Source organism: Aspergillus eucalypticola (genome assembly GCF_003184535.1).
Source record: "Aspergillus eucalypticola CBS 122712 chromosome Unknown BO83scaffold_5, whole genome shotgun sequence".
NCBI lineage: Eukaryota > Fungi > Ascomycota > Eurotiomycetes > Eurotiales > Aspergillaceae > Aspergillus > Aspergillus eucalypticola.
Window position 1 is genome coordinate 958,588 of NW_020290279.1, and position 12,916 is coordinate 971,503.

At 51.5% G+C, this 12,916-nt stretch overlaps 5 protein-coding genes across 5 annotated transcripts; 3 read left to right on the plus strand and 2 right to left on the minus strand.

Moving 5' to 3' along the window:
* Window positions 1-206: 206 nt before the first annotated feature.
* BO83DRAFT_376006 (fatty acid desaturase) lies at window positions 207-2,419 on the plus strand. The gene is made up of 2 exons (XM_025530604.1): window positions 207-597; window positions 671-2,419. Exons 1-2 carry the CDS (start codon window positions 392-394, stop codon window positions 2,136-2,138), a joined length of 1,674 nt encoding a protein of 557 aa, XP_025391214.1. The 5' UTR covers window positions 207-391; the 3' UTR covers window positions 2,139-2,419.
* Window positions 2,420-3,022: 603 nt separating this feature from the next.
* S10a (40S ribosomal protein uS10) lies at window positions 3,023-4,042 on the plus strand. Its single transcript, XM_025530605.1, has 4 exons — window positions 3,023-3,100; window positions 3,167-3,257; window positions 3,402-3,625; window positions 3,696-4,042. The coding sequence occupies exons 2-4, from the start codon at window positions 3,216-3,218 to the stop codon at window positions 3,778-3,780; spliced, it is 351 nt and encodes a 116-aa protein (XP_025391215.1). The 5' UTR covers window positions 3,023-3,100; window positions 3,167-3,215; the 3' UTR covers window positions 3,781-4,042.
* A 117-nt stretch (window positions 4,043-4,159) lies between these two features.
* BO83DRAFT_386160 (FG-nucleoporin nup42) lies at window positions 4,160-6,157 on the minus strand (the record flags this gene model as incomplete). Its single annotated transcript, XM_025532656.1, has 5 exons — window positions 4,160-4,815; window positions 4,851-5,650; window positions 5,706-5,736; window positions 5,952-6,035; window positions 6,112-6,157. The coding sequence occupies 5 exons, from the start codon at window positions 6,155-6,157 to the stop codon at window positions 4,160-4,162; spliced, it is 1,617 nt and encodes a 538-aa protein (XP_025391216.1).
* Window positions 6,158-6,600: 443 nt separating this feature from the next.
* On the minus strand, window positions 6,601-7,844 carry BO83DRAFT_355397 (ELYS family protein). Its single transcript, XM_025529143.1, has 3 exons — window positions 7,670-7,844; window positions 7,378-7,607; window positions 6,601-7,320 (listed from the first exon to the last, which is right to left on the minus strand). Exons 1-3 carry the CDS (start codon window positions 7,821-7,823, stop codon window positions 6,751-6,753), a joined length of 954 nt encoding a protein of 317 aa, XP_025391217.1. The 5' UTR covers window positions 7,824-7,844; the 3' UTR covers window positions 6,601-6,750.
* Window positions 7,845-8,044: 200 nt separating this feature from the next.
* Window positions 8,045-12,797, plus strand: smc4 (condensin subunit SMC4). The gene is made up of 5 exons (XM_025529144.1): window positions 8,045-8,480; window positions 8,553-11,485; window positions 11,535-12,287; window positions 12,336-12,413; window positions 12,468-12,797. The coding sequence occupies exons 1-5, from the start codon at window positions 8,090-8,092 to the stop codon at window positions 12,561-12,563; spliced, it is 4,251 nt and encodes a 1,416-aa protein (XP_025391218.1). The 5' UTR covers window positions 8,045-8,089; the 3' UTR covers window positions 12,564-12,797.
* Window positions 12,798-12,916: the final 119 nt, after the last annotated feature.

Consider the following 12,916-nt stretch of genomic DNA (forward strand, 5'->3'; position numbering starts at 1 on the left):
GGAAGTAATACTAGTAAGTCAGTGATGATGATGGTGGTGATGATGATGATGGAACGGGGAATGAATGGGCTGAGACGGAGACAGAAATGTGGGTGGAATGACACTCGCTGGATCGGGTGACGATCGCCGGCACGTTTCACCTTCGCGTCCCCGCTTTTTCTATTAGTAGTAGTTCCATCTTCATCCTGTCCTTCTACCTCCATCTGGTCTCTTTCTCTCGGTCTCTGGATTGTATCTTCTCATTCCACTACCCCCTCTAATCTTCCACCCCCCCTACTATTTCTTTGCACTATATGATGCCCCCTTGGGCTGATCCTTCACCCTCTTTGTAACCACCCCTTGTCCCCGATCCCTTGGTTGGTATTGCACAGGTACCTGTTGCAACCGTACCATGGTCACCGCTCCTTCTACCTCCGCGGCCCGGAAGGACACCATTCTGTCCCGAAGGTATATCGAGGGCCTTATTTCTGAAGGCAAGCATGTCATCATCTTCGACGGTCGCGTACTCAGGGTCGATGCATGGATTCCCTACCATCCCGGAGGAGACAAGTCCATCAGGCACATGGTTGGGAAAGATGCCACCGATGAGATCAACGCGTATGTAGCCCCCATGAACCCCGGGAGGCCCGGGTGCGAACAGACCATTGACTCCGACTTTTCTCTGCTACAGTTTACACTCCAAGGAAGCGCGCCAGCGAATGTTGTCCTTTCAGATCGGTCGCATCGAGGGCCCATGGGTGAACTTCCTGCCACCCATCCAGGGCGGAAAGTTTCGTCCGTATACCGAGGATTGTTTGTCCGATGAAGAGAGCTCTGGTCAGGAGAGTTCCGGTCAAGAAACGTCACAGCCGCCATCTCCGATCTTTGATGCCGTCGATAGCACGTCAGGTGCTCGCCAGCGGAAACCTGCGCCCGCAACCCCAGCCTCGGCCGCCAAAAGCGAAGAGTTCCAACCAAAACCCTTCTTTCTCGATGCGCGCACGCAGGAGGAACTCGTCTTCGATACGGCCAAATACCCCTCGCTAGATTTGGACAATCAGGAGAAGATCAAGCAGAGGTATCGTGATCTGGACCGGCAGATCCGTGCGGAGGGGCTCTACGACTGTCGCTACTTCTCGTACTTTATCGAATGCTGCCGATATACGCTCTTCGCTGCCTTGTCCTACTATTTCCTCCAGATTGGATGGTATGCGACTTCAGGTTTCTTCCTTGGATGCTTTTGGCATCAGCTTGTGTTTACTGCCCATGATGCTGGCCATATGGGCATTACGCACAACTTCCACGTCGACACGGTAATTGGTATCATTATCGCCGACTATCTCGGAGGACTCAGCCTGGGGTGGTGGAAACGCAGCCACAATGTCCACCATATCGTGACGAACGCCCCCGAACACGACCCTGATATCGAACACATGCCATTCTTCGCCGTTTCCCACCGCTTCCTTACCAGCCTTCGCAGCACCTACTACGACCGCATCATGGAATTCGATGCTGCGGCAAACTTCCTTTTGCGCTTCCAAAACTACCTCTACTACCCCATCCTCCTGTTTGGACGTTTCAATCTGTATCGTCTGAGCTGGGAATACCTCTTCACGGGCCAAGCCCCGAAGAAAGGTCCCGCCTGGTGGCATCGGTGGTTTGAGATTGGCGGTCAGGTCTTTTTCTGGATCTGGTTTGGCTATGGAGTGATGTACCGCTCGATTCCGGACTGGAGCAGCCGGCTTGCCTTCCTTTTCGTTTCTCACATGGTTACCTCTCCGCTACACGTGCAAATCACGCTTTCTCACTTCGCCATGTCCACCTCCGATATGGGAGTCAACGAGTCTTTCCCGCAACGAATGCTCCGCACCACCATGGATGTCGACTGCCCGACCTGGCTCGACTTCTTCCACGGTGGTCTTCAATTCCAAGCCATCCATCATCTCTACCCCCGCATTCCGCGGCACAATCTGCGTCGGACCCAGCGCCTGGTGCTCGACTTTTGCCGTGACACTGGCATCCCTTATACCATCTTCACCTTCTACGATGGTAACAAAGAGGTGATTGGCAAACTTGGCGACGTCGCAAAGCAGGTCCGCATTCTCGAGGAGTGCAGGAAATCGTGTGCGGAGAATGGTGTGTTCTCGGATCATCATTGAAGCCATTGAAGACTATCTATGCGAGTCAGCGACCAAGCTAGATGCATCCCTTCTGTCACTTTTATCAACCATGTACTATCCCCCAGATCCTTGTTGTAAATAGTCCCACTCCACGCTACGCTACGCCACCCCACCCCTACCCCACTGCACTATATAGTCTTTCTGGTGAATGTCCGGATATGACTGATGCCTTTTGACTGCCTCACAGTGCCTAATGAGATAATGCCCCGGTTTGTGATTTATTGGTCTATAGAATGCATTATATATTACATGAATATCAGAATATACTTGTACTCTTGTGCCTTATATTTCCATTGTATCTGGAAGCCATACTCGGTTATCAGTTATCCCATGTATGCAATCACCATTAAGGTAAGCTATCATACCAACATATAAAAACAACCACCACATGCCAAATTATACTAGACTGTTTACACCACTATCATCTCTGTCCTAGTCACCCTTGTTGTGCTGTCGAGGACTATAACCTGACTAGCTATTGTACTCTTCTATCCATACTAATAGATAATTATGAAGGAAATTTCAGATACATAGTTTGATACAATTCAAACGATTTCATAATTCAATACTTAACAGCCACCTCCCTCACCACCATATCCCTCCATCTACAGAGTGCAGACTATCTAGTTAGTTCCAACATACGGAGTAATTAAACTATCCAAACCGAGCCTCCCCAATCCCGCTGACTCACCGCCCTCCCAAACCCAAAATCAACTAACCACAACGAGCCACTAGCTCCCGAACCAGCTCCTTAGCCGAGCGCCAAGCCCTCCACCCGCACAAGCAAGAAAGAATGGATGAATAAAAATTTGGACAAAAAAAGTTGCACGATAATTGTTATTCCGCCCGGCAAACCATCCAGACTCTCTCCTCAACGGCCATCATCACATTACCGAACCCCGATAGTTCAGGTCTTGATTGGCAGTCCAGCCTCCCTTGCGGTATGCCCTCCCCCTTCTCTAACTTCTTTTCTCCTTTCGACAACAACTAACCTTCAGGTCCAACAGCATCTCAAATCCCACCGGTCACCCCACCGTCTCAAAACTACATTTCAAGATGTCTTTCCAGAAGCCTGAGAAGGATTTCGGCGAGGGCCCTGTACGTCTACCACCATCATCATGATACATATATAACATGTCTTCAATGCAATGCCATTGGGACATGGGGTTATATATGTATCAAATCAATCAATCAATGCGAACGACAAATCACTAACAAACACCTCTTTTGATGGGAATATAGAAGGTCCACAAGATCCGTATCACCCTCACCTCTCGCAAGGTCGCTTCCCTCGAGAAGGTGTGCTCGGAGCTGATCGACCGTGCTCGCTCCAAGTCCCTCCAGGTCAAGGGTCCCGTCCGTCTTCCCACCAAGACCCTTCACATCTCCACCCGTAAGACCCCCAACGGTGAGGGTTCCAAGACCTGGGACAAGTACGAGATGCGCATCCACAAGCGTCTCATCGAGTGAGTTCCCCCATTTACTATACTATGTGATGATATTGGAAGGGAATATGGAAAACTAATACGTTTGTAGCCTCCTCGCCCCCACCGAGACCGTCAAGCAGATCATCATCAACATCGAGGCTGGTGTTGAGGTTGAGGTCACCATTGCTGCTTAAACAAATCCCTACCTCTTCCTTCACTGGATACGGTTTGGGTTCGTGACAGGGGTGGCGCGGACGATGAGGTTATGTTTTGTGGTGCTGCTGCGGCCGTGCGAGGCATTCGTCGATACCCGCCAGTTCCTGGCTTGAAAATGAAAAAGTTCAAAAAGCAGTAAACTATATTTCTTTTGTGGAATTGCATGCTCCTATGATGGATTGTAGTGTAGTGTGTAGTGTATTGGTATCAAATACTAGCAGTGAATCTACTGCTTCCGTTGTTCCGTGTGAGAATTTCCCGCCTGGACGCCCATTCCGTCCGTAAAGAATGCTAATGATCTATATAATACAATGCCCAAGTAAACCATGTAAAAGAAAGTCCGAGAGCCTGAATTGGCTAGAAGTCGAAGCTCACCCATTCCGTCTTCGGGGGCACGCTCGGAATCACTCCGTCCTTGAAGCATCCGTTTTGCACGAAGAACTCGTACTGCGCAGTGACCTCAGCTGTATATTCCTCGTCCTTTGCATGTGCGTCCCGTAAGCTGGCTGCATCAGGGGGTCCATCTGGAAAGAAGATGCGGACGTAGGTCTGACGATCCTGCGGATGTAGATAGCAGGGTTCGTTGTTGATGTACTTAACCGGTTGCCCCTTCCAGGCTGAGAGCCTCTTGGTCATAGGGTCGCGGATGGTCTGACCTGTCAGCGGTGGGATGGGGTGTAGCTCATTGGGGTTGTCGATCTTGATGATGGCAGGAGGGCCGGTTCCTGCGGTAGCTGTTGGCGTGGATGCAAGAGCGGGAGCAGGCGCTGATTGGCCTAGCTGCCCAAATCCGCTAGCAGGCTGTCCAAATCCTGAAGGTGCAACTGGTTGGCTTGGAGCACCGAAGGGACTCGGAGCTGCGGCCGTGGAGGGTTGTCCAAAAGGGTTTGAGGCCGGTTGTTGTTGTGGTGGTTGACCAAAAGGCGAAGCTGTCTGTGACGGTTGGCCGAAACCAGCCGGCTGTGTCGAGGGTTGACCGAAGCCAGAAGACGAGGCGGGGTTTGACTCCCGACCTGTGCGAACGGTGATGCTTGTCCGGCGGACTGACCAAAGCCGCTTGGTTGCTGGCTAGGAGCTGATATCTGACTAAATGGGGAGGCCGCAGCAGGTGTCCCGAATGCCGATGTTCCGAGTGATGATGGCTGGCCGAATGAAGACTGGCCGGTAGAAGGCTGACCAAAGCTAGGCTGGCCAAAGGCTGGTTTCCCGAATGCCGACTGCCCTCCTCCCAAGCCTGAGGGCTGTCCAAATGCAGACCCTTGACCTAAAGCACTAGGTTGTCCGAAGCCAGGTGCTTGCCCCAAGCCAGATGTTTGACCCAAGGCCGAGGGCTGCCCGAAGGCTGACGGCTGACCGAACGCAGAGGGCTTGCCGAAGGGTTGACTGCCTAATCCTGAAGGCTGGCCAAAAGCCGGTGCTGAGCTGGGAGCAGCGGGTTGCCCGAATGGTGAAGGTTGGCTAGGTTGCGAGGGCTGACCGAAAGCAGAAGGTGCTGGGGTGGAAGCAGGGCCGGTCTTGCCCTCCACGATATCAATTCTGTTGGGACGTTCATTGATACCGTCGACGACATACTTCACAGCACCGTTTAGATCATTCAGGATGACATCCATCTGCTTCAGGGCCTCCCCATACAGAGCTTGAGCTTCTTGGACTGCCTGGTCGGCGTTGCCTGCTGCGGCAGCTTCATAATGGCGCAGTCGCAGTTCTTCGAAACTCCGCTCTCGATTTGCGCCTCCAAATAATTGCCTGGGGGCGTTTCTGCCGGGACCGTAGCAGGAAAAAACCCATTCTGGCCGGCCTTTACCGGCGGTAAGGTCGGCCTTGATGTCCGCCGTAGTGATTCCATAGCTGTGGGGTGTCAGAAAGGTCCCATGTAAAATAGCTTGGCTGAAGAACAACTTACTCTGCAGATTGCTGAGTCTGGGCGCCACGACCTATGTTTGAAGTTAGGAAATCTCACAACATATGGTGGAAGCAACAAATCGTGAAGCAAGTATAATGCAGTGACAGTTCTTGAAGAGAACAAATGACGATAATGATATAGTTCAAAGTAGACGATGAAAGTCGGGGCACATAATGGCTTTACAGCCCATTCAATAGACAGAGCATGTTGTGTCGTGTTGTCTCCAACAGCAAACACTAAACGTACCTCCGAAACCTCCCCCAGCAAGTGCCCCGAAACGGTTGCCGGAGCTCAATGTCTGCTGGCTGGGGTGCTCATTCTTACAACGGTCTGGAATGATTGTTAGTCCACTGTTTAGACCGATACGAGAGCAAAATCTGATCTTGGTGGCAAGGTATCTTCATACCTCCAAATCTGCACCGCCCCTGCTGAAAGTACGTGCAGACAACCATGTCGTATTGGGCCTTTGCGGCGTCGGACAGTACGAGAGGCCCCTGCTGACCGTCTGACGGTGATGATAAGAGCTCAATCGAAAGTCAGAAACCCACGAATTAGAGCTATCTATTTGATCAATTGTTAGAAAAAGATGTGACGAATAAGTAGACTCTTAAGTAATATCAGAAACCGAAGCGCGCGCAGCTGGTCGCGGTGTATATAACTAGAGAGAATGTGCGGATGGCCGGTGGTGGTTGGATTGATCCGGTGACAGTACATTTCGCCGCCTCAGGCTGCAGTAGTAACCGGAAATCCATGCATAGTGTATGGGCGGGGTATTGTAATTTACACATGTTCCTGTCCGCGGAGCTATCAACAGCGGAGATACAGTTTGTCTGTAACGGTCCATCATTTCATTTACTCTTCTACAGGCTGCAAATAATACTATGAAAGGCATTAGGTCGGGGTATACTGGTGGTTATATTTTCGGCCTTGTTAAATCATCAAAAGCAACCGTCGCCTGTTCAATGCCAATGCTTCATAAAATTACAATGGATCCGATGCGCAACTCCTATTCTCCGAGCCAATTCCCATAATATCAATTTTCATGTCACGCTTGTCCACCGCTGGAGTGAGAAGTCTGTGTATGTGTGACGCTCTGCCTCAGGACATCCCAGTTCAGTCCGTCAATCTTCTCCCCGCCGAGGGACTCAAGCTCCTGGGCCAGGCCACTCAACTTGCCACTAGCAAGGCGGCGCATCATGACTGTGTCCTTGGAGCCATGGAGACCCTTTGCACTACCGTGAAGCAGAGCATCCTCGAACCACTCCTCTTCTTGATCGTCGAATGGAAGGCCGATCAGTTCCAGCGCGCGACTGCTCCGAAGTGGGCCAGCGTCAGTTGTGTGCACGAACTCAATGAGCTGTGTAAGGTAGCTTCGACGTAGAGTGTCGTCGTTCTTGCGGGTGAAGTAGAATGCTTCCGTAATGCTTGAACGACAGAGCGTCTTGAAGAAGGCTCGCTGGACCTTCTCCGATGCCAAAGGCGGGGAAACTGTAAGGTAGTATGCCATTACGAGGCTGTCATCGTGCTTGGGAAGCCGAGGAAGAGTAAGGACATAGAGGATTTCATCCGGAAAAGTTGGAATGATAGAAGGCTCGGTCAGATATTCGACGGCTCGCTATCGGCGCATTCTCGGTCAGCAACTGTCGCAAACTGCGTCGAAGAAGAGACGCACCTTGAATTCAAGCCTATCGAGGTTCCACAGTCCTTCTATGAACAGCCTGTACTTCTCAGGCAAATGACACCGGCGCGAAAACTGGGAAGCCGCATCGCTGGCGGCACGGCAATCTTTCAGGATATAGTAGATCAACGCTTGCTTGTGCTCTATGTCCATGGGGGAGGAAAGAATATGTCCGACAAGAGTCCGGAGGTCTGCATTGGATCTGGGAGGGTAAAGTTGCGTGACTAGAAGTTTGCTCCCGATTAACAACGACCTTCACTTCGGAGCTGATGAGGGGAGAGAATACCTGCTTTAACTCCGAGCAATCCTAGCAGTCTGTCGGCGAACAGTTGGTTTTCAAGTGCACGGCGGTTGGCGACGATCTGCTCAATGACCTTGCCATCGTAGGTGAAGTTCTTGTTGAAGTAGAAAATAGAGTCGAAATCATCCCAGGGAGCCATTTTGTTAGAGATATGTCCGCAGAACAATTCCGATGCAGCGCTGATTATTTACTCGCGATGAATTGTATGGGCCGCCGTGGCAGGTGGGCGGTGAAGCAGACAGTCCAAAGACGCACATGTTGTGGCAGAAAACAACGCCATTCCCGATGGGGACACAATGTAAACAACCCACTTTCCACTTCCGCCCGCAACTTTGCAACTGCGCCCGCTTCAACATTCGCCTTGATGAAGCCGTCTCTGGCGACGACGACGACTCATCCAAAATAATGTCATCCATCGCAAGAAGCCGCCCAACTAGGCGCTCTGCCGCCGCCCGGCGGAGCTATGCTATCGAAGAAACCTCCGAAGAGGAGGATCCCGGAAATGTCACCCCCACGGCATCTCAGCACGGCGAAGACGACGACGATAGCGGCGAAGCCACGCCTGTTCCCAAGAAACCCAGAATTGAAAAGAGGTCCTCGCGCAGACGAGCCACAGTTGAGCAGACTACACCCAAGGCCACACGCACTACACGGAGATCTCGCAGGTCGGCAACCGCAGAATTGTCGGAGGCGTCGCAACTCACAGATACCAACGACAATGAAGGCGACAGCGTCGCGTCAGTGGAGGAGCCCGAGACTGCCTCACAGGTCACAGCATCGGTAAACAAAATAACCAGTATGGCTCACCCCCGCAAGAGTCGTGTCTCCCACACGCCCAATCCGGAAATGTCCTTACTCCCAACTCCAGAGCCCTCCGTCTCGCCGTCCCCGTCCCAACCCCGATCCCAGAGAGGCAGTGTGCCCCCCCTGGCTGATATCACTGAATCGGCTGTGAATCAGACGCCCGCGAAGTCCGAAAGCGAGGAAAAGCCCCAGATCGCCATGATCAACCCCAATACGACTGTTCTCGAGAAGCCGATGGATATCATGATGAAGTCTCGGTTGCTGGGCCCCTCAGCACCCGAGGAGCCATCCGAACCTAAGAGTCGCTTGATTATTACTACACTAATTTTGATGAACTTCAAGAGTTACGCAGGGAAGCAGATCGTCGGGCCCTTCCATGCCTCTTTCTCGTCGGTTGTTGGACCAAACGGATCCGGAAAGTCCAATGTCATCGATGCGTTGCTCTTTGTCTTCGGTTTCCGAGCCAGCAAGATGCGACAGGGCAAAGTTTCCGCTCTCATCCACAATTCCGCCAACTTTCCCAACTTGCCCTACTGCGAAGTCGAAGTCCACTTCCAGGAAGTCCTTGACTTACCTACTGGAGGGCATGAAGTAGTCCCAGATTCCCAACTGATTATATCCCGAAAGGCATTTAAAAACAACAGCAGCAAGTACTACATGAATGGCAAGGAGACGAACTTTACCGCCGTGACCACCCTGCTCCGCGACCGCGGCATTGACCTGGATCATAAGCGTTTCCTTATTCTCCAAGGTGAAGTCGAGTCAATCGCACAGATGAAGGCCAAGGCTGCCAACGAACATGAAGATGGTCTCCTGGAGTACCTCGAGGATATTATCGGAACCTCCAAATACAAGACGCCCATCGACGAAGCAGCCGCTGAGCTGGAGACGCTGAACGACGTCTGTATGGAAAAGAACAATCGTGTACAGCATGTAGAGAAGGAGAAGAACGCCTTGGAAGACAAAAAGGACAAGGCACTCGCCTTCATCCGTGACGAGAATGAGCTGGCCCAGAAACAGTCTGCACTTTACCAGATTTACATTAATGAGTGCGGGGACAACATCCGAGTTACCGAGGAAGCCATCCTGCAGATGCAAGAGCTTTTGAACCTCGAGCTAGAGAAGCACGAGGGCAACGAGTCCGGTATCAAAGAGCTCGAGAAGGCATACAAGCGTGGCATGCGGGAATATGAGAGCATGGAAAAGGAGATGCAGGCCTTGGCCAAGGAAATGGCTAAGTACGACAAGGAATCCGTCAAGTTTGAAGAGAAGAAGAAGTTCCTGGTAGGAAAGCAGAAGAAGCTGGAAAAGGCCATGCAGAGTACTCGACTGGCTGCCTCTGAGTGTGATAGTTTGGTGCAAAAGCATGCGGACGACATTGAAAGGAAATCTAAGGAGACTACACAGCTTGAGAAGGAGATGAAGATGGAGGAAGAGGAACTGAACTCGATCCGTGAGAGCCTCAAAGGCAAAACTCAGGGCCTCTCGGACCAAATCACGGCAAAGCAAAAGTCATTGGAGCCTTGGGATGAGAAGATCAACAAGAAGCTCTCGGCTGTTGCTGTGGCTCAGAGTCAACTTGACATCATCCGTGAGAGAAGCAACGCGGGTGCTGTCCTGTTGGAAGAGGCTCAGGCCAAGGTGGCTTCGATTGAAGAGGGCTTGGCTACCAAGGAAACCGAGCTTGAGGAACGCAAGGAGCAGAAGTCGACACTTGAACAAGAGGTCGAGAAGCTCAAGCATGACCTCAAGAAGTATGCCCACAGAGAACCTGAAGTGCGGGCCCATGTCTCGAGTGCTCGACAGAAGGCAGATGAGGCAAGGGCCAGTCTTGCAAGCACTCAAAATCGCGGCAGCGTTTTATCTGGACTTATGCGTCTTAAGGAGTCGGGCCGTATTGAAGGCTTCCACGGCCGGCTCGGAAACCTTGGAACTATCGACGAGAAATATGATGTCGCTATCTCGACTGCCTGTCCAGCGCTGGACAACATGGTAGTTGATACGGTCGAGGTCGGTCAGCAGTGTATTGACTACCTGCGCAAGAACAATCTCGGCCGAGCCAACTTCATTCTTCTGGATCGACTCCCACGGCGGGATCTGTCCTCCATCGCAACTCCGGAGAAGGTCCCTCGACTTTTTGATCTGGTTAAGCCCAAAGACTCCAAGTTTGCCCCCGCATTCTACAGTGTCATGCAGAACACCTTGGTTGCTAAAGACCTTGAGCAAGCCAACCGCATTGCCTATGGAGCCAGGCGGTGGAGGGTCGTTACCCTTGACGGTCAACTTATTGACATGTCTGGTACTATGAGTGGCGGTGGTACCCGTGTAGCACGTGGCGGCATGTCCTCCAAGCAAGTGGCAGAGACAAGCAGAGAGCAAGTTGCTCAGCTCGAGGGGGATTTGGAAGAAATGGAGAGGAAATTCCAGCGCTTCCTGGAGAAGCAACGGCAAATGGAGGCAGCGATCAGAGAGAGGTCCGAGGAGATACCACGGGCGGAGACCAAAATTCAGAAGATCATGATTGAGATCGAAAGTGCCAACAGAAGTCTCGCAGACGCCCAGCGACGCGTCAAGGAACTGAGCGCCGAGCACAAGCCATCAAAGACGGACGCGAACCAAGCTGCAGCTCTAGAGAAACAGATTGCTGCTCTGGAGGAAGAAATCGAAGACCTTCGTGAACAAAAGGGCGGCATCGAGGAAGAGATCCAGACTCTCCAGAATAAGATCATGGAAGTTGGTGGTGTTAGACTACGTGGTCAGAAGGCCAAGGTCGACGGTCTCAAGGAGCAGATCAGCCTTCTTGCAGAGGAGATTTCCAATGCAGAAGTTGGAAAGTCAAAGAACGAGAAGGCCATCGTCAAGCACCAGAATTCCCGTGCTGACGCAGAGAAGGAACTTGAGCATGTGACAGAGGAGCTCGAGAAACTTAATGCGGATGTTGCCAACCAGGCCAACGATGCCTCGGGGTGGAAACAGAAGGTGGAGGAAGCGGAAGAGGTAAGTCCGATATGGAAATGTATCAGATTCACAGGCTCACACAAGACAGGCTCTCGACGAAAAGAAAGAGGAGCTCGGCAAGGTGAAGGCTGAGTTGGATGAAAAGGTTGCTGAACTGAACGAGTCCCGCGCTACCGAGATCGAGATGCGCAATAAGCTTGAGGAGAACCAGAAAGCCTTGGCCGAGAACGAAAAGCGCGGGAGGTACTGGCAAGAAAAGTTATCCAAGCTTTCGTTGCAGAACGTCAGCGATCTGGGTGAAGAGCAGGAAGCCACAGAGCTCCAGATGTTCACTCAAGATGAATTGATGGAGATGAACAAGGAGTCGTTGAAGGCAGCCATTGCTGCCCTCGAGGAGAAGAGCCAGAATGCATCTGTCGACCTTAGTGTCATCGAGGAGTACAGGCGCAGAACGGCTGAACATGAAGCGCGTTCGGCCGATCTGACCACTGCCCTGGCGTCGCGCGACAGTGCCAAGGCTCGTCTTGATGGCCTCCGATCTGCTCGTCTGAATGGGTTCATGGAAGGCTTCGGCATTATCTCGCTTCGTCTGAAGGAGATGTACCAGATGATTACGATGGGAGGTAACGCGGAGCTGGAATTAGTCGACTCTTTGGATCCGTTCTCTGAGGGTATCTTGTTCTCCGTCATGCCTCCGAAGAAGAGCTGGAAGAACATTGGTAATCTGTCCGGTGGTGAGAAGACACTCTCCAGTTTGGCGCTGGTATTCGCCTTGCATCACTACAAGCCGACTCCCTTGTACGTGATGGACGAAATCGATGCTGCCCTGGACTTCCGGAACGTGAGTACTCCACCCCAGCTACTAAAAGTGCGTTGCTAATCTGCCTAGGTTTCAATTGTGGCGTCCTATATCAAGGAGAGGACTAAGAACGCCCAGTTTATTGTTATTTCTCTGAGAAACAACATGGTAAGGCTCTCGCCATAGTTGCTACAGCAGCGCGTTACTGACTCTCAACAATAGTTCGAACTTGCCTCTCGACTGGTCGGTGTTTACAAGGTCAACCACATGACCAAGAGTGTGACGATCGAAAACAAGGACTACATTACGGGGCGATGAATGATTTGATCTGCACGTATGCATGTTATGACTTCTTTCTTTTTTGTATGGGTTTTCCGGAAAGGAGGCGCGGTGTGGGACTGGATATCTGTCACTGGCTGAAGGAGATATATGGGCTCCTTCCATACCTGTTTATACGCGGGGTGAAGTTTTGAGATATGGTGTTGACTATTGTTTATTGACTTCTTGTAAGAATTGGATGATGTCCTTTTTGTCTGGTATGACTGAATTCGGATACATATATTGATTCATCTGTTATAACTTGACTTCGTGATGGTGATGAACCTCTATCGACTTGTAAGTTCAAGAGTTGTTTCCCATAGTAGACAGGATAAGTAGGCTCATGCTGTTGC